The sequence below is a fragment of the Gnatocerus cornutus genome, chromosome 3 (genome assembly GCF_029298725.1).
Source record: "Gnatocerus cornutus isolate USDA-ARS CGAHR chromosome 3, icGnaCorn1.1, whole genome shotgun sequence".
NCBI lineage: Eukaryota > Metazoa > Arthropoda > Insecta > Coleoptera > Tenebrionidae > Gnatocerus > Gnatocerus cornutus.
Window position 1 is genome coordinate 15,599,718 of NC_142235.1, and position 27,960 is coordinate 15,627,677.

General features: G+C 31.4%; 2 protein-coding genes across 2 annotated transcripts in view; one reads left to right on the top strand and one right to left on the bottom strand.

Annotated features, from left to right (window-relative positions):
- Nucleotides 1–20,472, bottom strand: part of LOC148177425 (uncharacterized) — a 46,018-nt gene extending 25,546 nt beyond the window's left edge. The window contains exon 1 of the mRNA XM_088031997.1: nucleotides 20,221–20,472. The gene's annotated coding sequence lies outside the window, so the exon portion shown is untranslated. The remainder of the gene's footprint in view (nucleotides 1–20,220) is intronic.
- Nucleotides 3,660–27,911, top strand: LOC148177429 (scavenger receptor class B member 1-like). Its single transcript, XM_088031939.1, has 8 exons — nucleotides 3,660–3,831; nucleotides 11,396–11,526; nucleotides 16,785–17,037; nucleotides 26,145–26,487; nucleotides 26,534–26,789; nucleotides 26,837–26,974; nucleotides 27,031–27,149; nucleotides 27,196–27,911. Exons 2-8 carry the CDS (start codon nucleotides 11,406–11,408, stop codon nucleotides 27,616–27,618), a joined length of 1,653 nt encoding a protein of 550 aa, XP_087888065.1. The 5' UTR covers nucleotides 3,660–3,831; nucleotides 11,396–11,405; the 3' UTR covers nucleotides 27,619–27,911.
- The last annotated feature ends 49 nt before the right edge of the window (nucleotides 27,912–27,960 follow it).

The following is a 27,960-nucleotide window of genomic DNA, read 5'->3' on the forward strand; positions in this document are numbered from 1 at the left end:
ACGATATGTGAGCATTATTTTGAAAAATGGGATTTGCCCCGCTTTGCCCCGTATATAGGGGTAAAGTGGGGTACCCTATGGAACAATCAAATTTTTGAATAACTGTGTACTTACTTAGAAAAAGTAACATTTTAAAATTACTTAGTCATCAATGCTTATTGCACATAAATGAGTAGGTTCATCATATTTAGCCACTACATTTGTATGACTAAATTTTAAAAAAACTTGCTCCTTAACTTTGCGAATTTTTTAACGAAAACACTGAATTTCACATTTTGTTTTATAAAACATATAGGTTTTCACACTTTGTTTTATAAAACACACATGGTCAACTGTCAACTGACAACCAATCAAAATATGCTATTCGACTTTTTTCACGGCGTTTGATTTGAGCAGCAGCACTATTGCCCCGCTATGCCCCGGTACCCCACTATGCCCCCCTCTCCCCTACCTACCTATCTTTAAAATCACAAAATATTCTTACATTTATAGATTCTTTGTCTCCTAGATTAATAAGATTTTAGATTTATATGATATTTTCTGTAATCATAAGACTCCTAATCTAAATTTTTCGTTTCATAGATTTTTACTTTGGTATGAACATACCTAATATTTCTAGAAATAGATGTTCTAGAAAAAAATCTCAATCTCTCCTAAAATTCAAATTCTAGAGTATTTATCTAACATGCACAGATTTCTAATTGTTTGTAAATCTATTTTTTCCTAGTTTTTTTGCGAGATAATTTCTTTATTCTACTGACTCTTAGATTAAAGATATAGACGATATTTTAGAAAAACTTGTTTTTAATATGTAGATAATTTAGATTCTTATATCCTTCTTAGAATTTCTAGATTTGTAAAAAATAGCATTTCTAAGTTATTTTACTGTTAATTTAGATAATTTTTAAATTCTTCCAGTGTCTTCTTCGAGTCATTTCTCTTTTTTTGTTTAATTCTTTTATACCAATCTCTGTTTATTCCACCCATTTCTTCCTTTTTTTCTTTCTAAATTCTCGCAGTGTTTTTCTTTCTATATTTTTATCCTTCTTATACATATTTCTTCCATCTTTTTTTACCTATATAAGGATATTTTTAATTGGTGATCTCTTTCTTTTTTATCTTGCCTTTTATCTTATATTTTCTGTTTTTTGTTATTATTGTTTATTGATCAAGATTTTTCGAATTATTCAAATTTTAGGCTTCTACGTTAGATTTCTTTGCATTATTAATCTTTCAATTTAGATTTAAAAAAAAGTTATTCTTTGACTTCTTTAATTTACTTTAATTCTTTTGAATTCCTTCACTTCAAATTTTCCGGATTGTTTGGATTATTTACAACCTTTAAATTATTTAAAGATTTTGAATATTTTTATGGATTTGATTTATCTCCAGTTGCTCCAAAATTCTAACATTCTTTGGATTTCTTAAATTCTTTAAATTGCTTGTACTCTCGTTGATCTTTTAGATTCTTTAAAATTTTTTATTCCTCAGATCCATTAGGCTCTTGAATCTTTTGGTATCGAAAGATCAAATAAAAACTCATTCTCAGTTGGCTTTGAAATTTCAAGTCATGTCTTTGATTGAAGAAACAGTCTTTTGTTTCTGTCAAGTAATTTGACGTTGTCAAACTGGAAATTTTGTGAAAATTTTAATGAACGATTTTGACAACGCTGTCATATTGAAAAAAAAACTCTTATGAAAAACTAACTACTACATGTACTCTTGCTTTCCATTATTTGCATTTCAAGACAGTTTTCATTTTATAACCTCAAAATCGGCAGCTGTCAAAGTGGCAATTAAGGACACGCTGTGGAATTCCAAAGGTAACTGAGGATGAATTTTTATTTGATCTCTCGATATTTTAGATCAACACTTCCAAATTTTAAATTACATTGGAAAATTTTTTAGCTTCAATTTCTTGAATTCTCCAACTTTTTTTTAAACCATCTTTGAATTCTTAGACTGTCCTAAAATTTTCTTAAATTTTTATTTTCTTGGATTTTTTGCATTTTTATATTTCCTAAATATTCTTAGATTCTGAGATTCTTACAAATTCTTTCTTGCATTTATGAATTTGTAGATTTTCTAAGAATTTTTCATAACCTGGAATTCTCTTAGATTGTCATAAATTCTTTCATTATTAGTTCATAGATAATTTGGATTTTCATAGTTTCTTAGGCCTTGTAGATTCCTAAAATAATCTCTCAGAATTTATACAGCGTGTATTAAAAAGATTTTCATCTAGCTAGCTACCTTTAGAATGTAATTTCTCTTGTGCCGCTCGCATTATTCTGTGTTTGAATTAGCTCTGTCACTTTGGACTTCAGCGGACGTCAAAATGGCCAATAGGAAAAGAATTTAAACTTTTTAATACTTTTTTGTAGCTTTATTATCTTCGTAAAGCAGCATTTTTTTATTTGTACGGAAAATCATAGGCGGCTAGATGAAAATTGTTTTAAAACACGCTGTATGTATAAGTTATTAAACTGTTGTCTACTTCTTTAGATTTACTGATTTTTATACTTTTCAAGTCGTAAATTTCTCATTTTTTTTTATTTCATTCTTTTAGACCAATCTTGTTAGTGCCTTCCGTTTTTTTCTTTTTTTCTTCCTAAATTTGGAGTGCGTTTCTTTTTTTGTTCCTTTCTATTTTTTGTCATTCTATTATTTTTCTTCAATTTTTTTTATACCCATCTAAGGACATTTTTCTTTGTTTCTTTCGCCCTATTTCTTCTTTATATTATCACTTCTTTCAAAATTATTGTAATTCATATTTTCGTTCTTTCAAGATCTGAACTCTATTTTTATTCTTTTATTTCTTTAATTTTATCTTCATTCAATTTTGTATTCTTTTTCCTACTTTTAGTTAATTTTATTGCACTTTTTTCTAAGCTGTCATGTTCCTAATTCTCAATTTCATTTTTTATATTGATGGATGCTTTCTAGATTTCTATATTCATCTTTTTATATATTTTTTTTAATTTGTCATACCAACAAAGTTGATACTACAAATAATAATAATGAAAATAAATTGATAAAAACTTCAAATTATAATTGAAAGACAATGAAGTTTTGGATTTTTGTGAAAATGAATTACAAATTTTTAACTTGACATTTTTAACACAAAAGCTCATAAAACACCAGTCGAAGGCTACATGACAGAATAAACGCTAAAAATAAACGTTTCAATTATACAAAAGTGAAAATACAATAATTAAACAAATGAGAATATTTTCATTAGTACCAATAGACAATTAATATAAACGCTTGTTCTAAATAACGTGTCGGTAAAAAGTGGAAAAAAGCAATAAAACTTAATTATTAATAACATAATACTTCTATTTCATAACAACACAATGTCCAACTGAACTCATTAGCCATATAAAATAGAAACAATAACAAAAAAACACCAAAAATGACACGTCCGATCTATTTCGTTATTAGAAAAAGCCACGTTACTGTCCCGATTCGTGCATTATTGAAAGGTTATGGTCAAGGTTTAGAAATAGATCAACAAAAATAGAAAACATAAGAGAAAAACGATCGAAGAAAATGTTATCGTCGGGAAAAAACAACAGTCTCTGATGGAACCCAGTCTGCGACATCGCTGCTGATGGTACTGACGCAGGTACCACCACCAACCCAATGGGCGAAATATGCAACCCCCACTTCTACTGATAACTATTTCTCTTGTAATGGACATCGGCAGTATGGTCGCGATATCCTTACGAGAATGTAAATAAGGTAACAGGTGCGAAAATAGTGATTTTGTGATTGTGATCGGTTTTGTGGCGGAGGATGCCAAAGACTTTTGGAATTTTGTGATTCGCGGTAAGTGCGAGGCGACTTTGTAGTTTGTACTTTGGAGCGGCGATCGGAGAAATATCGGAAAAAGGGAAAATTTGTACTACGAAGGTAGTCATTAAAAGATAAACACGTGTTTTAACCCTAATAAGTTGTAGAAGCTAACTACTAAAATAAACAGATAAATTGACATTACTTGGAAAATAAATTGGCAATGACATATAAAATCAAGTACTTTTTTAATTGAATTTTTCAATTATATGAAACAAGTTACACTGGCAATTAATATAATTGGGGGAAGTGCAGAGATCTGATATTAAACCACAAACCCAAATTTAATTAAAATAAATCAACAAAGGATCAGAAGTGGAACCTTGAGGGACACGCAAAAATTTTGTTGTTCTTTCAGAATACACTGAACCTTTTGGAATATTAGCAAAGTCGTCCAGATACTCTGTAAGTCTCAAGAACGACGAGTTTTTTTTATGTATGTGCATTATTATAATTGTTTACGAGAAAAATATACATATACGGGGTGTTCAAATTAATATTATTCTCATTTTTTGGTGACCATCTCAAAGTTTTAAAATTTTGACTTTTTCAAAAAAAAATTGAAAAATTTTGAATTCTTAACCCGTGGTTTTTCAAGATTTATTTTTCAATTTGGTAATTCAGAAAACAAATTTCTTGTAATTTTGATTTAAAAATTCCAAATTTTCATAATCCCAATATTTTTTTTATTATTATTTGTCTTTTTATTATCGACTTGAATAATTGAGAAGTTCTAAATTCTTATGTAAATTTTTAACATTTATCTATAAACCTAAGAAATTATCTTTAAAAGTCAAAGAAAATCAAAACAGACCAAAATTTGATGGAATCCAAGATTCAAAAAATCAAATAATCTAAAAAAAATCTTAATTTATATAAGAATTTAAAGTATGTATCTAAAATCTCAAAAAATAAAGAAAATCTAAAAAAGTAAAAAAAAAACTAAAATATTGTTGGAACAATGAAACCTTGTTATGGTATTGAACTGTATCCTTATAAACAAAATTATTCATTTTTAGCACTTAAGCACTTATAAATAATAATTTTGAATTACAATAATTAAAACCCAAAAAAAGAACGTAAACAACAAAGAAAAAAAATTACATCTCCATATATTCCTCGAAATCTACGCGCGGCATTTGTCCAAATGGAATTCTAATAAAAACTTGCTTAACATCCAAATAATAATTAAAAATGTTACCATATCATATAATTTTAATAAATTATTTTTTCCTCCTAATGTAATGACGCATTCTTTTTTTTTGATTTGTGCGTCAAATTGGACTATTTAGTGCGTCTTCTTTCCACGTGCTACTTAATTTGAAGGTCAACAGGTCAATAAATAAATTTAACATTTCAATGATTTTTGTCTAACTTTTACTTTCTTACTTTTACTTGCCAGTTTTGTTTGTTACATAAATTTATGTGCTCTACTGAACGCTCGCTTGTTCATACTTCAGTCATCCGGAATTAGATTTTCGTAATTGTTAAATGTGTTGTAATCTAGTTCTAAAAGGAAAAGAGGTATTTGTTGCAGTCATTAATTATCTAATTAATTATGTACATTGTACCATATGGAACGGAAGAGAAGTTCAGAATTTCTGGGAATTTTAATGAGGAAAAAAATAAAGAGAAATACAAATGTTTTAACAGTGCGGAAAACAAAGAAATCCGGAGATTTCTATTCAGGATACTCATTTGGCGTGAAAATTTTTAGTAATTAGATGACATCAATAGTTTTTACACCTACATTTAAAAAATCCCGTCGTTTGCGGGGCCTTCAAAACTTCCCAGTTAATTTATTGTTACTGAAATTTCCGCGGATGCATTTAAAAAAAGTTCAAAAAATCTACATCAACGAAGAAAAAAAAATAGATTCCACTAAAAATTTTAAATTAAAATTCTCATAAATTCTTTCTTATTTAGTTCATAGATAATTTAGATTCTAATAGTTCTTCTCTGAATTTCTAGATTCTTAATTTTTTTTTACAATTCATATTTAAGTTAATAAACTGTTTAACTAATTATGTTTAAATTCTTCGAGTGTCAACTTCTTTAGATCTACAGACTTTTATATTCTTCAAGTAGTAATAAATTTATCTTCTTTTTGTTTCATTCTTTTATACCAATCTGCTTCCTAAATTCTTGTTTTGTGTTTCTGTCTTTTCTGTTTCGTTCAAGATTTTTGTCTTTCTTGTAAATTTCTTCCAACTTTTTATACCCATGTAAAGATATTTTTAATTGCTGACTTCTTTTTTCAGCTTGCTCTATTTTCTTCTTTGTATTACCGCCGTTGATACATTCTTTTAAAATTCTCTTATTCATATTTATTAACGATGTAGATTTTTCGTATTCTTTGGGTTTTAGGATTCCATGAGATTTTTCCCATTCAAAAATGTATGATTCAGATTCGTTAGGTTCATAGCATTCTTTTAGTCTTTTAGTTTAGATTCTAAAGAGAGTAATTCTTGAGCTTCTTCAAATTTTTTTCACTTCCTTCACTTCAGATTTTTCTATAAATCATTTGAAATTTTTGAATATTTTTCTGAATTTGATTTTTTTAAGTTGCGATGAATTTAAAAAAAGTTAAAAAATCCACATTAACGAAGAACAAAAATTATAGACTCCAAAGCAAACCTAAAAATTTAGAACTAGACAACTGACAATTCTACAATTCTAGAAAATTTACTAAGTCCAAAGACTTAAAAAAATTAAATTACTCGTAAGTTTGTAGACAAAGGAGAAATCGGCTTCAAAATTTAGAAACACTCTAACTAAAATTTCAAATTTTCTGGGATTCTGAGAATCTTAAAAGCTTGCATTTATGAATTTGTAGATTCTCATAAACTCTTCCTTTTTAAGTTCATAGATGATTTGGATTCTCCTAGTTCTTTTCAGAATTTCTAAATTTTTAAAAAAATTCTTAGAATTCATATTTTAAGTTATCAAACTGTTAAACTAAATTATTTTTAGATTCTTTGAGTGTTAACTAGTCGGAATTTTGTAACTTTGGTTTAACCCCGCCCACATGAACAAATGACGATTTGAATTTGTCGAATCAAGGAATGGCTAGCCTCCTTTACCCAACATAATAAAAAATCTGACAACTAAAGTGTCACACGTGTCAAGAAGATTTGCAGTTTTGCAGGAATTCAATTAATCGTGAAACCATCGTCGATTTTGATGGTGTTTCGTCTTCTAATGTTTGGATATTTCTACACCGGCTTCTCGCAATTATCAACGAACTATCAAATTGTTGCAGAGTAAATCAGACTTTCAGCTAAAATTCAATTGGCCCAAAAGGTAGGAGGAGTTAAACCAAAGTTATAAAATTCTGACTATAGATCTACACATTTTTAAATCCTTCAAGTCATAAATTTTTCTTTTTTTTTGTTTCATTCTGTTATACCAATCTCTGCTAATTTTTTCAATTTTTTCCTAAATTCTGGTTCTGTGTTTCTGTCTTCTTGTTTTTGTATATTTTTGTCTTTTTTTTAAATTTCGTTTTTTACCCATGTAAAGATATTTCTAATTGCTGACCTCTTTTTTAACTTGCTCTATTTTCTTTTTTATATTTCGCCTGTGATACATTTTTTAAAATTCTCTTATTCAAATTTTTCATATTTCTCAGATTTTGGACTTTTTTCAAAAATAAAGGATTTAGATTTGTTAGATTTCTAACATTTTAACGGATCTTAATCTCCATTTTTAATTCTTTTGCTTCCTTCCGAACTGTTTGGATTCTTTACAACCATTTTTGATTTTAGATTTTTCTCAATTTGCGATGCATTAACAAAAGTTCAAAAATCCACGTAAACAAAGAAAAAAAAACTTCAAAGCAAAGCCAAAAAACTATGTAGAAATTTACGAAATCCGAAGACTGACTAAATCTGGTTTCAAGACGAAGGAAAATTAGACAAAATTTAGAAACACTAAAAAATTTTGGATCTCTGAAAACGAAATTCTTGAAGAAAAAAAAGACATCTAAAAAAACTAAAATTCTAGACATTCAGGCAAACTGAAAAATTTAAAAAATCGTATAATATCTAAACAATTCAAGAAACGGAACTTGAAACCTCAGCAATCCCGAAATACCGATAGAATTCAAAAATAGAAATAGCCAATTTTAGAATGAAAACGACAGTAGACAACAAAAAAATTACTTCACCATATTTTCGTATTTTCAGGATTTCCGCTTTGTAATTAGCCTAAAATCCAAAAATCCCCATTCGCGGGGAAAACCCGTCGCATATTTTAGCACATGCGAAAAACAAACATTTACCTGTTTGGCGTGCAAGAATCCGCTTTTTTCCCGTTTTAGTTTTATTTATTAGACTTGTCTAATTCGAACATCATATTTATCTCCAGTTTTTTTCCTCGCATCGATTATCTCCCTGCATACTAAACGCCTTCCTGACGTCAGACACGTTCACCAATTTTCAATTGATATTTTTAGTAATTATAGATCAAAAACCCCATTACTAGAATTTTATCCGTCGACACAATTTTCAAACCTGTTGTAATTAGTCGATAAAGTGTAAATCTTACAAGTGAAAACGACACATCCTTGATATTGTTCTGATGTTACAAAATGTCAGTTGTACAGAGCCGAAATAAATGTACACGTTGCGGTTAAGTAAGCAGAAAATAAAAAAAAGACGAGACAAGTAAATTAGGATTTGTAATATTTCGTTCTAGGACAAGTCTAATTGAGTTTAATTGCGACACAAATCAAAATTTTTACCTATCATCACATTGAAACCACTTAAACGAAATTGGCGCCTCTTCACTAATTGCAACTGTAACTATATCTCAACTTTTCTTTCCATCACAAACCAGCAAAAAGAGAAATTCGTATTATATAAACATCGTTTACATCGACGATTACCGTTAATAATAACAACAATAAAAAAAATGAGAATATAAAACGAATAAAACAAAAACTCAAGGATGCCAAAGTGTAACAACATAATTTTCCAATTTGTCACAATTTTCTAATTATCGTATTCATAAAGCTTCGCCTTCCGCGTGTCATTGATGGCAACTTTTCAAAAAAAATACGCGCGACGAATGCGGAAAATTCGTTGACAAAAATGTAGTTACGTAAAGTGTGTGTTACACAATTAACATTGTTATTATTAAAATTATTGAGTAGCAGCTGCGAAATTCTCTCTTTCGTGAAAAAATTTTGTAGTCAGTTTCACTAGCTCAGTGACTGATTGGGAAACTCTTGTGTCATCCGTGACGGTGTTGTCAGAAGAAAAATAGGAAAAATGCTTAGTTGGCTAATAAAGTATCGATAATTGGGGAAGTTGGCTGTCAGAGGTTGCAAAAGTGCGTGGTTTCATGGTTAATGGAGACGTGAGATTTACCTGACGATTAATTAGAGGAAAAATACTGGGATTAGCACAGATGTGGTCGGTGTGGTGTAGAACCGCTGATTTTTATGAGTTTGGGCTTTATTTTCGTAATTAATTTGTGAAATTCTTTCAAAATTATGTAAGTCGGTCTTTAATGTATAAATTTAGATCTAAATATAGATTTTAATTGGTTAGTTTATATTAAAAAAAAACTTTTGTTGAGCGAAATAAAACTGTCTTAAAATTAGTAATGTAATAAAATGGTTGAACTGGTTAAATTAGTCAACTCAAGGAAAACAGACAAAATTGTTCAAAAAAATTTAATCTGTCGTAAAATGTTTTCATCTGTTTGTTTCCAAGACTGCAATTAGCAAAATTTGCAAAACTGTATAAAACAACTTTAAATTTTACTAATTTGTCGGTTGTTTAGACTTCAATTCGGAATTTTACTTAATTAATTCATATTAAAAACATTTTTTGTTGAGATATGATTTGAAATTATTAGTAAAACTGTGTTATAATTAGTAAGTTAATCAACAAAATTAGTAATTATCAAAATTGCAATTTATTCCCAAACACCAAATTTTGACAAAAAATGCTGACGCGCGTTTCGATAGCAATGCTATCATCATCAGAGCGATGATTAAACAGTTTAATTGGGAATTTGGTGTTTGGGAATAAATTGTAATTTTGATAATTTGTCAACATCAAGAATTGATCCAATAAATTTTCTTTGAACAAAATTTGTAAATTAAAGCTGCCGTTTCTGAAAAATCTGTGAATTAATTTCGGTAAATCAAGGAAAAATGAACCAAACTACTTAAGAAATTTAAAACTGTGTAAGTTAGTAAAACTGTATAAAAAAATTAGTAATCCAATTAATTAAATTAGTCAAACTAATGAAAATTCACTGAATTGTGTAACAATCTTAAAGCTGTCGTAATTTTTTTTTGTTTTCGAAACTGTAATTACCAAAATTTTGACAGAACTAAGAAATTAGTACAACTAGATAAAACAATTTTAAATTTTAGTAAATTCTCGATTTATTAAACTTTAGAATTTTGACTCCCTAATTAATTCAGATTAAAATCATTTTTGTTGAGATAATAATTGAAATTATTTATCAAAATAGAATTGTTAAAGAAAATTAACGCTGCCGACAGTATGCCATTAAAATTTTGACATAAATTCAGTCAAATTTAATAAAATGGCTTTAAATTTTGTTCGGTTTAGACCGTTAAAAAATCTTCTTGGTCAGATATTAATTAAGATTAGTAAAACTGTCTTAAAATTAGTAATTTAATTAATTAAATTAGTCAAATCAAGGAAAAATTAACAAAACTATCTATGATATTTAATGCTACCTTTAATTGTTTGTGGCGTTGTTAATTTCCCAGATTCTTGTGATTAAAATATGAACCTGCAATTTGCAGTAATACCTAATGAATTAATTAATATAAATTAGAATGATTTTTTATTAGGTATTAATTGAGATTAGTAAAACTGTGTTAAAAATTAGTAAATGAATTATTTATATTAGTTAAATCAAGGAAAATAGCCAGAATTGAGTAACGTTAAGTTTTATTTGTTGCTTTCGCAATTGAAACTTGAACCTATAATTAGCAAAATTCTGACGAAATTAGAAAATTAGCCTAATTTTATAAACCGACTCAACTTTTTCAGTTCTTGGCGTCATGCGTCATCTGAAAATTTCGGATTTTCCAACTCATCGACACCCCGCATTAAGTGGCTTGAATGTGACAATTTATTTTAATAGCGTCCACTTTTGATATTTTTCCACATTTTGCACGCGCTCCTGCTGTGATTAATGACCACCTTAGACCCATCATGTGTCTCTTACATCCGTAATGGTGACGTCAATCTGCAATTACCATTTACAACAGTCCAATTATAAAATTTGGTCGAATTACATTTTTTATCTTTCGATGACATTTTAACTATTCCGACGACAATAAAAATAATATCGAACCATAAATCACGACGAAATCAAGGTCATTAGTGTGAAAAACAGAATCGATTGTCCATGACAGAGAAAGTCGAGAAAATGCACAAAAAGCAATGGTTCGACAATGAAGAAATGCGTTTTTGCTGGGTGTTGAGTTTATTGCTCCCGTAAAGTCAGCACAAATAAAGTACCATAATTGATGTTTTTTTTTCAGAATACCCATCATGGGGTTCAAGCAGTATTTTCGTATAAGTCAGTACGCGAGGAACCAGCTTTTGGGGACGAAGAGAAATGAAGGGACACCGCTTCAAATGCTCATTTCCCAAGAGGGAAAGCTCAACAGTAGTAAGTCAATTTAGTGGTTTATGACAAAATTGGTGCCATAAATTTGTGAATTAGATACGAGTTGTTTGTTTGTAGTAGCCGGAGTTTATTCTAATTATTTTTTAAAGGTTGATTGAATTGCACAAACAAGTTGAATTCCAAATTGTTTCGTAATATTTTGATTGCGGTTCTAACATTTATGAAGGTTACAAATTTTTAGGTAAAATTTATCTCATAGAGTTTCGCTTTCATTGGTGGTCTCTCAAATTCGGTTATAAAAAATTGAATAAAATGCTAAATTTGCATATTTATTTATTATTATTTTAATTAAGCGGATTTATTTTCGTTTCAGAGAAATGAGCTTCAAAAATTTACAAAAATCAACAAACTAGGCCCCCAAAAACGAAAAAAAAAATAGTTTAGAGGACTTTTATGCGAATGTTTTGATATTTTAGAAATTTGTTCTAAATGCAGGGTGTTTTAGAACTCGTGACCCAGAGAAAAAAGGCTTATGGAGGCAACAATTCTGAACCAAAATTTCGAAACTAAAAAGTTAAGACAAAAAAACGGTAGCCAATCCCGAAACAAAACAGTATTCGAAAATCGGTAACTATGGACACATACCAATGAATGATTGGTCAGATGAACATTAAACTCTCATTGCCTAGGATATTTTATTCCATCTCTAGAATAAACTTTCGGGATTGGTTGTTAATGTTTTATCTTTGTATATTCAAACACTTTAATTTTATTCAAATTTACAACACCTCAAACTCTAATATTTATGAAGGTCGCTAATTTTTGTCGAAAATTTATTTCTTAAAACTCGCATTTATTGGTCCTCAATTCCGTAATAAAAAATGCAATAAAAAGTTTAATTTGCTTTTTAACTTATTGTTGACATATATTTTAATAAAAGTGTAAACAAAATGCTTTATCAATCGCAGTTCAAAAATTTATAAAATTCGTTACATTTTGGATCCCTAAAAACAAAAAAAGTTTCAATTTAGATAAATGTGCCAATCGAAAAAACAAACTAAACTTTTAGAAACCAGAAAGAGGATTCTAAAATTAAAAATTTGTAGAGCATTTAGACAAATTGGAAAAAATTGAAATTCAAAAATTTGTGATTTAGGCGACAGTTCTATTTGTTTATGAAATTTAAATATGGAAATTTTTAAAACGGAACCAATAAGAAAACAATCAAAACAATCAAAAGTTTTCAAAATTTTCAATAAAAAAATGCAATAATAAAATATTTGTAGAAAAATCGCAAATTAAAGGACGTGGAAAATAGCAGCTAAATATCACCATCCCAAGCACCTTTCAATTTGAAACGCCATTCAAATCGCTGAAGCTTGAGAATGGCCATTCAAAATGCATTTTTCTTTTGTTTGTCTAACAAATTTTTACCACACCTCAAAACGCTCAAATCTTTGAAAAAACCCATCGAAATCTTCCACTTGTAATAAATTAAGAGCTCTCTAATTGTCAACAACTTTAGACCAAGGTCTTTATCAGTGCTCGAAAACCACAAAAACCTGTAAATATCAAACAAGTTTAGCATAATCTAAACTAGGAACGTTTGTTTTCTCGTTTTGCTTCCTGTGTGAAAACCGGAATTTTTTCCTAATTCCAAAATAAATATTCAATTGTCTACTTCCTTTGCAAAAATCCCCCCGTTGCACGCGACCCGAAACAGGTCAATTGAATTATCACCTTTCACTCGACTAGAAAAACGCATTACCCAACCCGAAATCGGACACGCATTTTTGTGAAGACACCCTGTATATAAGCAAAAGGTCGCGGAGGCGGCCTTCATAGCGAGACTTGAGCAATAAGCATTAATTGTGTGTTTTGGGTGCGATGTTATCATAACTTCTTGTTTTTAGTAATATTAATTTTAATGAGTTTTTCTACAAAGTCGCAGTATTTTCTTGCGAAAGATACAGAGGAAAGAGTATGTTCAAGGACATTTATTGACCGACTTTGAGCAACGAGAGTGAAAGTGCATCATGCATACATGAGATGAAAATAGTCGTGGCAGTGTGCATAGAAACAGGTTGTTTGGATTGATTTAATTTTTTTTTTTAGGAATGATGATCACATTCAAGCCACTTTCCGGTTTTTAATTGGTTGGAACCAAGCAGGCTCTAGAATTTGCAGTGGGTTGGTAGTATTGTTTGACATTTAACCTCAAACTGTGTCGTGACATAACAGACAGGTCTACCAACCAATGGCACAATCTAACAGATGTTAAAATTATCGCTTTCATTTTGAGAAAATCCCATTTTTGAGCATTTTACATGCCTGGAAATTCACACTAGATATTATATAATAATTATGTTGCTCGTAATTATTTTCACTTTCCGGACGTCTTTGTAAACAAGTTTGAGAAGAAAGAAAGTGAAGCGGCTTCCTCTGGGGGCTATTGAATAAGTCTTTAATTGAAACGGTGATTAAAGTAGTCAATAAAATTTTATATTCAAACTTTATGTAGGTTTAGTTTCTTAGGCTCTCATGCTCTTAATTTCGGTACTTAGATTTTCTTCGGAAAAATTGTTAAAACTTCCAAAAGCTTGAGAACTCAATTTTCCACGTTTTCCAGTTTTCAAATTCTTTGAGTTTTTAGAACTCTAAGGTGATCTTATTCTTATTTTCTCAGATTTTCATTGAGACTCTTCAATTATTGCAAATTTTTTTATCATGAATTTCCCAGACTGGGAAACTCTCCAGTTCGCGAGGATTCTTAAATGTTCTCAGTTTTGAAGTTACTTCAGTTCTTAGGTTTTTGAATTTCTAGTTCCCAAATTCACTTATATTCTTCTTATCTCATCATTTGAGGCGCTGAAATTTTTAATTTTTGTAAATAAATTAGCCTCCTCTCTTCTCAATTCATCGATTCTCAGTTTCTCAAATTGTTCTTCTTAAGAACCTCAGATTGTCTCTTAAATTCTATTCTGTTTTTTGATAATCCAATAAACAAAAAAATTCCTAAAGAATCTCACCCAATCCTCAAAACACAAGTCCATAAAATTCCAAGAAATCCTAAAAAATCACACAGAACAATTTAAAATAATTCCTGCACAAAGTTAAAGAATCCGAACAAGTCCTTAAGCATTCTGAATAATCCCAAAAATCCTTAAAAATCCTAGAGAATCTTACTGAATCCAGAATCCGGGAGACAAACAAACAAATCGTAAAAGCCCTGAAAAATTTTTCACTCCTCTGTTACTCAAAAAATTCATAGAAACCCAGTTAACGTCTAACAATTTTAAATAGTTTCCGGAAAAAAAAAACAGAAAATCTTAGAAGATCTGACGAATCCTCAATAAACACAAAAAATCGGACTAAATCCCGGAGACAAACAAAAAATTTCACAAAATATCGCCAGAAAAGAAAGAAAATTTTTAAATTATAGGAAATCTCAAGAAATTCCAGTATCAAAAAACTTAAAAACTGACGCAGAATGTCAGGAAATCACAAACAAAATGCTATAAAACAGTTAACAATTTTTATGAGATGCCAGAAAATCTCCAGGAATTCTTGAATCTTTGCGAATCCTGAATAATTTTTAAAATCGTAAAAAATTTCAGAGAATTCCGGAGGCAAACAAAAAAAGTAAAAGCTCTGGAAAATTTTTCAGAATACCGGTGAATTCCAGGGAATCTGAATTAGGTGTTTAGAAAATGTTTAAATAAGTCCCGCAAAAATCCAGAAAATTCTAGACAATCTAAAAAATTGGTAAACCTTAAAAAATCTCAAAGAATCCCGAAGACAATTAAAAATTTCATAAAAAACCTGAAAAAAGTTTCAAAATTCCACAAAATAACGTAGGCTTTATAAAAAGCCGTAAAAGTCCAGAAAATGGTTGACAAGTTTAAACAATTCTGCAGAAAACTAAAAAATCCTGAAGGATCCGCAGGGGTCCTGACGAATTTGAAATAATTCCAACAAATCGTAAAAAATTCTAGAGAATATCACAGAATCCTGGAGGCAATGTTTTACAATTTTAAATAATTCCCGCAGAAAACCAGAAAACTCTAAAAGAAAAAAATCCAGGAAATGTCCAACAATTCTAAACAACGCTCTTAGAAAACTAGAGAGAAAATTCAAACGGATCCTGACCAATCTTGAATAAAACCAAAAATTTTGAAAAACCCAAGAGAATCTTACAGAAGTCCGGGAACAAATAAATATCTAATCAAATAAAAATTTCTCATAATCTCACAAAATAACGTAGAAAGCAAGCGAGTCGTGATAAATTGTTGAGAATCCTTAAAAAAAATACTTAAATGTCCAGATAATGTCTAGCAAGTTTGAAAGATTCCCACAAAACACCAGAAAATCTAGTAACTTTCAAAATAGAATAATTGTGAATTATCCGAGAGGATCCGAACGAATCCTGAATAATCCCAAAAAATCTTGAAAAATCCTAATGGGTCCCACAGAATACCGGAGATAAGCAAAAAATCGTAGAAAGTCTTGAAGATTTTTTCAGAATTCAATAAAATTACGCAAAATGTAAAGAAGTCCTGATAAAGCCCAGGGTCTCAAAAATTCCTTAGAATTGCAGGGAACGCCCAACAATTTTAAAAAACACTCGTAGCAAACTAGAAAGTCCTGCAGGATTTGAACGGGTCCTGAATAATTCCAAAAAACTTAAAAAAGCTTGGAGAATCTCCCAAAATCTCGAAACCATAAAAGTCCTAAATTTTTCAAAATAATGAAGGATTGAAGACAAAATATTGATGAATTCGTCGGAATCCTCAAAAAGTCCAGATAATGTCTAACAGGTTTAAAAAATTCCAACAAAACACCAGAAAATCTTAGTAAATTTCAGGAACGAATAATTTTATAATCCTAAAAATCTTAAAAATCGCATTCCTTTTAGAATTCACTTTTCAGAGCTCAAATTGCTAAATCTAAATCTGATTTTCTCGAATGTAATTTTGCTTACACGACTAAAACCCACTCACGATTTAGTACAAATCAGTGCAAGTTTATTAAGATTTAACTGCATTTATGCACACGCAAGAAAAAGTTACATAACACAATTTTTGCGCGATTAATTGCACACGCTCGCTGCAGTATGATATAACGCGCAAACCTGATATAAAAATCACGTCTCATCAACCACCTCTTGAACTTTCTGAGAAAGTAAAATGTCTCCAAAAATGTAAAAAAATGACGAAACAAGGAAGAGTTTTTTGGGTCATGTTGCAAACTCCCGAACTGATCACGTTGAAACCACTGAACTTTAATTCTTTATTTTCCAGGTCGAATTGCCGTCCTCCTCATCGGCGTCTTCACATTAGCAATGGGTATAATCTTATCGTCCATTCCATGGGTGGATTATCTAATATTGAAGCATCTCAGACTCTGGAATGGGTCGTTGAGTTTCCAGTACTGGCAAAAGCCAGGCGTGATGAGACTCACAAAAGTCTACATTTTTAACGTAACAAATCCAGATAACTTCTTGAACTTAGGAGAAAAACCCAAACTGCAAGAAGTGGGCCCGTTCGTCTACAGGTAAGTCATCATGTTACGTAGAAAGTCGAAATTTACGCGAATTGGCAACAAATTTACGTCACCTCGTTTGTTTAAATTGTCGTTTTTTTAGGTCAACTCTTTAAATTGTCTATGCCCGCTAAAATCGGCAAGTTCTCGGTCAATTGTGCGTCTAATCTTCGGTTCATTATCAATGTCGAATGAACATTTCAATGTTGCAAAATTACGCGAAATTTCCGAATTCGATGGGAATGTCATGAATAATGGAACTATCGTTTATGAATGGAATTAGATTTCGTTGCCAAGGATTTTATACGAAAGGTCAACGGTTCTTTGTCAAGTACTCATATTCGCACGGCTTGAGGCAATGGCACTTGTTATACCATTCACTTATTGTGAAGTCTGCGAGACTAGACGAAATGCTGGTGAAATGACTGAGTCATGAGATTTATGGACCTTGGAGTGTGCTGATTTTGAGGCTGGAGGTTGCAAGGTTCAAATGTTAATAGTCGCAGATTTGTATCGTTGTTTGGCGAGACGTGGAAGGCAAATTTCTCAAAATCTTGGAATATTACAAGGTTTTCGGTGAATTTCACGACTTGGACTAATTTCAGTTAGTCAAGTCCTGAAATTTCGATCGCGATTACTGATTTACTAACGCTGTATACTAATTTGAAATAGTCTTTGGAACTAGTTCTAAGTCCAAGCTATACTAATTTTACTTTACTAAGTAGTCACAATTAGACTAGTCTTGAATGGCAAATCTTTAGTCAATTTCCGTCTTAAATTTGTGTTGTCCTAGTTACAGTCTAATTATAATTACTAATTAATTCAATTACTCGGAATTAGTCCAAATAGGTATAACAACATTACAAATACGTATTTTATTGGTAGATTCAGTACCAGCTTAGAGCGAGTCCAATTAAAAACTTTGTAATTTGTAATTTTAATTTTTAGGTTTTTAATTACATAAGGTACGTAAATATTTGAGAATCCGGAACTTTTAATCCTATTCCAGAATTCTGGTTCTAATAAAATTTTAGATAATCGTACGAAATCCTAATCCTTTAAGGAAATAAATTTTAGTATAAATCCTACAGGGTAGTTCCAAATTATCCCAAATTGCGGGAATCCTAACAAGTCCACAAAATCACAGATAATTTCTAATTCCTAACTAAAAACAAAATAAAAAAGCTAAAGGATTAGAGAAAGAAAATCAACTAGTCCCAGAAAAATCAACGGAAACCTAAAATATAGCACAAAATCCTGGAGAATTGTTTAGAATCCCATGAAATTACGCTGTTAATTCTTATTATTTAAAACTTGTGAACAACTGTAAAGTACCGAAAAATTCCAGAAAATCTTAAGAAACTCCAGTGATCATTAAAAAAACTAAAAATCCTGAAACCTTTAGAATCACAAAATAAGTCCTTTGTTTCGTAGATTTTATCTGTCTTAAGATAGAAACGACAAATTGTACAAATATCCACAGAATTAACAAAAACACAAATTTTTGAAAACGACCAAGAGGCAGAAATCTATCATTTCCAAATTAAAATTTTAAATCTGGATCTACGCCTTTAAAATCATAAAATCTGTCTATGGTTTCGTAAATTTCGTCTGTCTTAAAGCAGAAACAAAGAATTGTACAAATATCCACCGAATTAACAAAAACACGAATTTTTTAAAACCGAATCTATCATTTCCAAATAAATTCTAAATCTAGCTCTAAACCTTTAGAACCATGAAAGCTGTCTATTGTCTCGTAGATTTCATCTTCCTTAAGACAGAAACGATGAATTGAAGAAATATCTACAGAATTAACTAAAATACGAATTTCTGAAAACGAGCAAAATTGGTGGAGGCGAAAATCTATCATTTTCAAATTAAAATTCTAAACCTGGCTTTATACCTTTAGAATCAGGAAATCAGTCTATGGTTTTGTAGATTTTCTGTCTTAATATAAAAACGAAGAATTGTACAAATATCCACAGAATAAACCAAAACACGAATTTTTAAAAACGATCGAAATTGTTAGAAGCGAAAATCGATCATTTCCAAATTAAAGTTCAGGAAAATCAAAAAATCCTGCAGAATGAAGTCACAAAGCGAATGCTACAAAAAATGTAAAGAATTCCTGTGGGATGATGGAAAATCTTGGGAAATTCCAGGGAACTTAAAGAGTCTTATCGAATCGTGAATACTCTCAGAAATCGTTAAGTTCAAAAGAATTTTTCAGAATTCCTATTAATTCCAGAGAATTATAAAAAATCCATATAACAAAATCTAGAAACTTTCAGAAACGAGTAATCCTAGAGAATCCGAACAAATCCTGACGAATCCTAAATAATCATAAAAAAAATCTTAAAAAAATCTGGAATTTCATAAAATTCCATAGCTAAACAAAAAAGTCGTAGAAAATCTGGGAGTTCTATCAACTTACAGATGATGTAAGGGAATCCTGATAAAGCGCAGGAAAGCAAAAAAATTCAACAGAAGTTCAGATAATTTTAAATATTTTCCGCAGAAAATCAGAGATTTCTAACGGATTTTGACAAATCCTAAATAGTTCCAAAAATCTTTAAAAATCCTAGAGCCTAACAGAATCCCGAAAATAAACAAAAAAATCGTAGAAAGTCTTAAATTCTTTGATTAATTTCAGGGCAACCTAAAAAATCCCACAGACCAGAAAATGCCCTCAATTCTAGCAGAAAACCAGAGAATCCTAGAGGATCCGAACGGGTCCTGACGAATCCTGAATAATCCTAAAAATCTTGAAAAACCCTAGAAAGTCTCACAGAATCCCGGAGCTTAACATAAAATCTTAGTAAATCTTGGAAAAATATTCTGAATCTCAGGAAATTATTCGCATGACGATAGGTAACCCTTAAAAGTCCAAATAAGGTGTAAACCGTAAAATACTGAAAAATTCAGGGAGTAGCAAAAAAAATCCTGGAGAGTCAAAAAATCCCTGTAAACGAAATCTCGGGAAACTCCTCAAACAAAATAAAAATTAATAAAATATAAAAATAAATAAAAAAATAAAATATTGCAGTTTTGGATATAGATAGACTCGGAAAAGCTCAGGAAATTCTGGTCCGCCTTGGTCCATTTCGCGAATTTCGGCGAAATTTGTTAATATTTAGTTTGCCACCTTCGCCGGCTCTTTGTTTAACTGTAATTATGCAAAGTTTGCAGCCTAACCTTTCTGAGAATCACTTTCCATTCCAAACTTGCAAAATGTAACAAACAATCCCTGAGGATGGCCTCGAAACGTGTCTCCAACTTCCACTAAAAATCCTCACTCGAAACGAATTACCACGAAAGCGTGTCACTTTTCTTAAAAGTCAGCAATTATTTCTCCTTCACGCAGTGTTATATAAATCAAAGAAAAAACGATTGTTTTCACGCCGAGTCGTTGATTTCCTCTGCTCACGCGGTCAATCAACTCATAGAGGGAAGTTATATCATTGACTTTTAATGGCAGTGAATATAGGAGCGATTTCTAAGTCAAGGTCATCCACTTGCTACACGACTCGCGACGACCACCGATTCGCTACTTTCACTGCGGTGAAAAGCGTACCATTACGGCGCCTTACGCATAATATTCTACTTCTAGTGAAAGTTGTTATGTAATTATGGTCACTTTGAGGTGTTAAAGGTCAGTGGGGATTTGGGGACGAAGGTCGAAATATGGAAGTAATATTTTTCAACAAACGTCGTTAATTTCCTGAGTTTTTTTCGAATCTTCAAAGTAATTACTTGTGAAGGTGAACCGCAATACTTACTACTTATTAACCGTCACATTACTACAGTAAACTGTAATTATTATGGTTCCGACATTTCCAATTACTACAACAGCAAAACATAAAAGACACAAGAATGAACAAAAATGCAAGAAAACTGACCTACATAACGTGTATTTATTGAACGCATTTTGTCATCTTTGTGCAAAAACAACTTTTCTGCATTCCAAAGAAAGTCAGTTTCTCCGATTATGTAATAGTTTTAACAGATAACTAGTTTTTACGCAGTCTTAACGTTCGCTTTGCGTTAGTTTTATTATCGCAAGCGGTTTTCTATTATTCTCGATTAATATTCAATCGAATATTTATAGCCTAATCGTTATGTAACGTTATTTGATTGAAGATACTCCGAGTAAGACGAAACGAGTAAAATACGCATAATCTCCCTGCAGGTGTTATTAAATGACAAATCGAAAGTTCTTTTAATTAATCAAGTAGAAAGTTATAAGCTAAAATGTCAATTCGTCATTAAACTGTTATTTTAACATGCACTTTTAACTCTGTCAACTTCTTGGTATGTTTTTGCGTGCGTTATGGAAATAACAGAAAAGCCATGATGTGACTACTGATCACATTGAAACCACTTTTTATGGTAAATTGGTAAAACCGCCATTTAAGTCAGTCAATTACAGAATAAAATTAGTTGTTAAAAAACGTTTTAGTTTCTTGATTTCAGACGTCATTTCTTGATTTATAATGAGTGTGTCTGGATAATAATTCCGGTTTTGACTTAATACATGTAATACTTATTAATTATCGCTAATTAAGTATTATGAACAAAAACATATCGGTCTGTAAACAAGAACAAATTCTTGCACTACACGCTTAGACTAAAGTTCAATTATTGATTTCGTATGATTGACAGACACGTGTCGCTATTATTTGTAATATTTAATTAAATATAATAATACCTGGCCGGATTAAGTTTATTTAATTTTTGTTTTAACTGTGCATTTCTTAATTAATTGTTAAAAATATAAAATGCTGTTTTCCAAAATCAATTCTATGGACAATTTTTTTTCGAAAAAAAAAATCGACTCAAGCAATGAATTTTTGTTTTTTCGACCATCACTCGTAAACTATTTGACCTACCGATCTGAAATTTGGTTAGCTTACAGATCTCCAACTGTTCTTTTGATTGGTGTATAACTCAAATATTAAACGTCGTTTTCGCACCAAAAAAGTTTGTTCAAAATGGCCTCAAAAAAACCCAATTCGATCAATATCTCGTTTATTCTACTATACTTCATTTAATGCAGAATATCACGTGGAATCCAAAACTGTGTGAATTAGTAACGTTTGAAGTTTTGTATTTTCGCCAGAGGGCAAATATTTTGAAACTAAGCAATAATGAGTGTTCGTTATCTCCGAAACTACAATAGATCGAAAGATGCGGTTGACGGCATTGTTTTTCTCGTGCCTTTGTTACTTTCGCACCAAAAAAGTTCGTTAAAAATTATCCCAAAAAAACCCTCTAAAAACCTAATTCGGTGAATATTTTGTTTATTTGTGACGCAAACTCAAGTTATTGGTGCTCAGTTAACGCAGAATTTCATGCAAAATCCAAAACTAAGCGAATTTTTAACGTACGTCAACAAATAATCGATTTAAAAGCGTTTGAAATTTTGGGTTCTCGCCTGAGGGCAACAATTTTGAAACTTCGGAATTTTCCATATCTCCGGACTTGCGACAGATAGAAAGTTGTGGTTTGCACCATCGTTTTTTTTTTGCTTTTTTTGCTAAGAATCCTTTCTTAAATTTTCGGATCTTTCGGAATTTTCCATATCTTTCTCTTTAACTTCTTAAGTCGTTTGGTTTAATTGTTGTATGTCAAATTCCTCACATCTTTCAAATTTTTTTAAATTTCTTTTTCTTCTTTAGAGATGTTAGATATTCCAGATTATCTGCCGTAATCCTCTTTAGAATGTAAAGATTTTTTGTTTTCTCTTTACAAAAATAAAATTAGACATTTTAAACCATTTTTAAAATAACCGAATTTAAGCCAAGATAGTCAATGACCAGCGGTTTGGCCGAATTTGTTAAAAAAAAGTTTCGAAATTAGTAACTTTTACCAATTTAAAGCGCAAATCTTCTGATGGAAATTTTTAAGCCAGGCGTTGCATAATTTCGACTTTAAATCGCAATAAATCATGTTCACCTTTCGCAGATGACGTAAAATCAGGACACCTTGAGAAAAACTTCCAAAATAGCCACCTTGTCTATAATTTGTAAAAATAGAACAAAAAGAAAACCAACAAGACTATAATAAATTTTTGAAGAAAAAAGGAGGAAGACGAAATAAAAACGCACGCTCCACTTACCACACGTTCGTGATTGGCCAATTTGCTTAATTTATCTCGCTTAAGTAACATTTCTGACACGCTAATGGAAAATACCCTCCCACATTACAATGAAACCGAAATTTAAGACCTCACAGTTGCCCAAGAAAGTTCTCAACATGCTCGTAAAGTTCAAATTTTTTCTAGTTACAAAATCACAAAAACTAATCCGTTTTCCTTTTACTTGCATTCCTGCAGTAATTATCTGGGCCAAAACCGACATTTTCTCTTAAGGCTTGGCCGGTAGAGTTCACGAAAAGCAACTTCCGAAAAGGCAGTACCAACTGTTAAAAACTTTACGCAATTGATCTTAATCGTAACTCAATAACAAGTGTGCCGATAAAGTAGCATCAAGACGCTATTAAATAACGCTTTTAGACCACTTTCACAAATAACTGTAGTTTTATTGTTATTGTTATTACTAAAACAATTACTGCGCTTACGTCACTGTTTAATTGGTTGCATAAACTATGAAAATTTCACGGTCAATGTTAGATCGAAATGTTAACTTTTTCGTGCTAGTTGAGCAAAATGTGAAGAATTTATTATGCCATAGTTCAGTAAACTTGTTGCGAGATGAAAGCTACAGCCTTCTGAAGGACGTTTTTAGATAAAGTGATTGCAGTAAATTGTGTTTATTTGTGTTAATTGAGCGGAGTAGGCGCGGATATTTTGCAATGTTTTGCCATCGTTTTTTTCCTTCGATCTATTCAAATCACGTTGTGTTGCGAGTCACGATTCTGAAATTAATAATGAAATTCTGCGGGTCAAATGTCAAGAATGGTTAATTTTGCCATTTAAAGAATTGCACGTGGTATACTAAAAATAGTTTTTGTTCAAGGTGAGCATTCGGTAAAAAATCAGAAAAATTTAGTTTAGAAAAAATGTAAAAAGTTTTGGCCCGGCGCATCCACCAAAAATACGCACCAAAAAAAAAAAAAAAAAAAGTCTTGTCATCTTCGATTCTTTGGATTGTTTATATTTCTTAAAATTTCTTAAATGTTTGAAACCCTTTATAAGTAGTTCAATTTCTCTTTTTTTTTGTCTTTCAGAGCCTTTGGGTTTTCGCATTTTTTCATTTCTATGTTCACTGAAAAACTCGATTCTTTCTAATTCTACAGATTCCCAAACTAAGGTGCCTTGGTCTTGGAAAAAACTATAGTCAGAATTTTATAAATTTGGTTTAACTCCGCCTACCTTTTGAGCCAATTGAATTTTAGCTGGAAGTCTGATTTACTCTGCAACATTTTGATAGTTCGTTGATATTTGCTAGAAGCCGGGATAGAAATGTCCACACATTAGAAGACGAAACACGATCAAAATCGACAAAGGTTTCACGATTAATTGAATTCATATTCAGTCATATTTTTCGATTTTCTACTGATCCATCAAAACAATATAATTTCATATATTCTTGGAAATCTTCACCTCTCCTTAAATTCTTTGGATTTGTGCACTTTTCCAGTTTTTCGATCAGTTTTTTTTCTATTTTTAAAATCGTTCCTAAGATCTTTAACATTGCCTCAGATTCTTTACCATCTTGGATAATTTTCACAAAATTGTAGAAACGTTGAAACGATCTAAAAATTTCATGACCAAAACTACTTCGATTTCTCGCTTATTTTTGAAGCAAACTTTCGTAATTTAGCTCATTTTACGTAGAATTTCACGCTGACTCCAAATCCGTCAACAAAATCCACGTACAACAAATAATAGTTATGCCGATTAAAGTTTCGGATAATAAATTTTCAGTTTCGAAATCTTTAATGCTCAATATTTCCGAACGATACGATCTGTGCTATTGTTTTCCTGGTGCTTTGTATGTTTATAATTCGGTCTCAAATATAAAATTTGACATTCCATTTTTTTGGAAAAAAACCCCCGACACAAACGATCGAAAATTTAATTTTTTTTTGTTTTTTTGGCCACCACTCGTAAACTATTTAACCTATCGATCTAAGATTCGACCAGTTAATAGATCTCAAGTTATTCTTTCGCGTCAAACGTCGTTTTCGCCCCGAAAAAGTTCCACCCCATAAAGACCTCTTGAAAACAGATTTTAGTCAATATCTCCTTTAGTTTATGAAGCAAACTTATGTTATTTATTAGAGCTTGTTTAACGCAAAATTCAAAACTGTCCCATTTTTTCCGTACTTTAACAAATAACTGAGTTATAACCGAATAAATTTTTGTTTTTTTGCTAGAAGGTCAGATTTTTTGTTTAAATATCTTTGCTCCATATATCAGAAACTACGACAGATAAAAGAACATTTTAAAATTCGTCCTTAAAAAATACAAAATTAAATTTTTCAAAAAACTATTTATGTAAACCTGCTTTAGTCGATTTTTCGCTTATTTTTGGAAAAAACTAACGTTCATCAGACTCATTTTACGCAGAATTTCAAGTAGATTCCAAATCCAGGCTCAAAATCTACGTACGACATAAGTTGTAAAAATCAGTAAAACATAAAATTGGACATTTATTTAATCCTTGAGAGTTAATTAAAACCTTAAAATTTGTTTTTTCCCATTTAGATTTAGAATGATGAGTTTCAAACCCCCTCAGCTTTCTTCGTCTTTAAATAACAAAGTTTCTTAAATGAAAAAAAAAACCTCTTGCCCGGCGCATCCACCATTTGTTAAAATGTAAAAATATATGAAAATTGGACAAATAAGTAATCGTTTGAAACATAATTTTTGAGAATAATCATAAAAGCTCGACCGCTAAAAACACGAACACGAACACGCAAAAATCGTTCTTGGAACAATAAAACTGAGCGCTATTGTCGCACCAAACAGTAATAAATCATTCAAAGATCAATGCTAACCGGCGGTCATTCCTGGAAACTTTGGACATTTCAAAAGATCATGAAATTTTGTAGTACTTAAGCCTGACCTTGGATTGCTTTTACGATTAATTAAGGTGTTTATGACCCTCCCAGAGCCATCAATTAAATTCCACTCAACTTATTTTTTTTTTCAGAGAAGACATGGAAAAAATCAACATCAAGTTCCACGACAACGGCACTCTCACGTACCAACATAAGAAAATCCTCCAATTCGTACCTGAACTCTCGGTCGATAAACAACAACGGCTCACTGTACCCAACATCCCACTTCTTACTCTTTCGACGCAATCAAACACTTTGGGTTTCTTTGTGCAGAAAGGCATTTCTATTATAACTAATATGGCTAAATTCACGCCGTTTGTAACCGTGACGGCGGATGAACTGGTTTTCGGATACAACGATAGTTTAGTGAAGTTAGCGCATAATTTTTTTCCGAAGAGAAAAAAACCGATGGAGAAGATGGGGCTTCTTATCAATGTAAGTTGTACCATCTCAAAGGTAAAGGTTATCGATTTTTTTACAGAGGAATGGTACCTTGAAAGAAGTCCACAATATATACACGGGGATGACCGGGATGCAGGATTTCGGGTACTTGGAGAAGCTTAATGGTGTTGACAAGCTACCGTACTGGGACGAATCACCCTGTAACACAATCAGAGCGAGCGAGGGATCGTTTTTTCCACCGAGGTACTACACCAAAAAGGATATCGTCAATGTCTATGATAAGGACTTGTGTCGAACCATGCCCTTACAATACAGAGGTCCTGTTGTCAAACATGGTAAGTCAAAAAAAAAAGTCGAAGCGGACGTACAATGACAATTCCAGGAATTAGTGCTGATTTGTATACACCAGTAGACACCATGTTTGAAAGCGTGGCTAAACAACCGGATAACAAGTGCTACTGCCCTGGGAACGATTTCTGCCCCCCCAGAGGCCTCCAAAGCATCAGCCCTTGTCAATTCGGTGAGTTTTCTAACACTAAGCGTCACCTTTAGTTGACTGTTTTTTTCTGTTTCTAGACGCCCCTGTATACCTATCCTACCCTCACTTCTTCGAAGGTGATCCCACCCTCATCACGCCATTTGACGGTCTTCGTCCTGATAAAGAGAAGCACCAGTCGTACTTTAAGATCCAGCCAGTGAGTAGCCTCCCCAAAAATTTCGCCCACTTATTTTTTTTTCTAGCGCCTTGGAGTACCTTTGGAGGGTAAAGTCCGCGTGCAGCTCAACCTCAAAGTGGACCAAGCTCCCAATGTTGCCGCTGTTGCTAAATTTCCAAGTATCATCTACCCAATCATGTGGGTCGAAGAAGGTATCGACGATCTGACTCCTCCAATCAGACGTTGGATTTATTTAGCCACGACGTTTGCCGATGTCGCTTGTCCTTTAATGACGTACGGGTTCATTTTCCTAGGGACTTGTATCCTCATTGGTGTGTTCATCAACGGGTACAAGTCTATAGTCTTCACTAAAGAGACCATTGAAATTAGTATGAAACAGTTGAGGAGAAAAAGTAGTGGATACATCGCGGTAGCTAAACCCAAGTTGATCAAAAGAGACACTTACACGTTGTTGGATCTAGATGGCGCGGAAGAGATTGATATTTAAGCAGTTAGCGCAAATTGGAAGAAGAAAATTGTGATACAACGAATGTTGCTCAATATTGAAAGAATTTTGTGATATTCGGTGCAATAATTTATTGAAATTGCCAAAATCTTGATTTTGGAGAGCTAGGTGTACTTAGTGTTGCGTAGAAGATTTTAGAAAAGGATTTTGTATTTTATTGTGAAATAAGTCATCACAGTGTCACTGATCGTCCGATATTTGCTCATTTAGATTGATAGGAAAAGCAGTTTTATAAGAATGTACTTTTGTAAAAATAAATGAAAGTGAAGTAACAACGAGTTGTCTTTCAAGATCCACAAAGCGCCTCCACGAGTTTTAGCTATC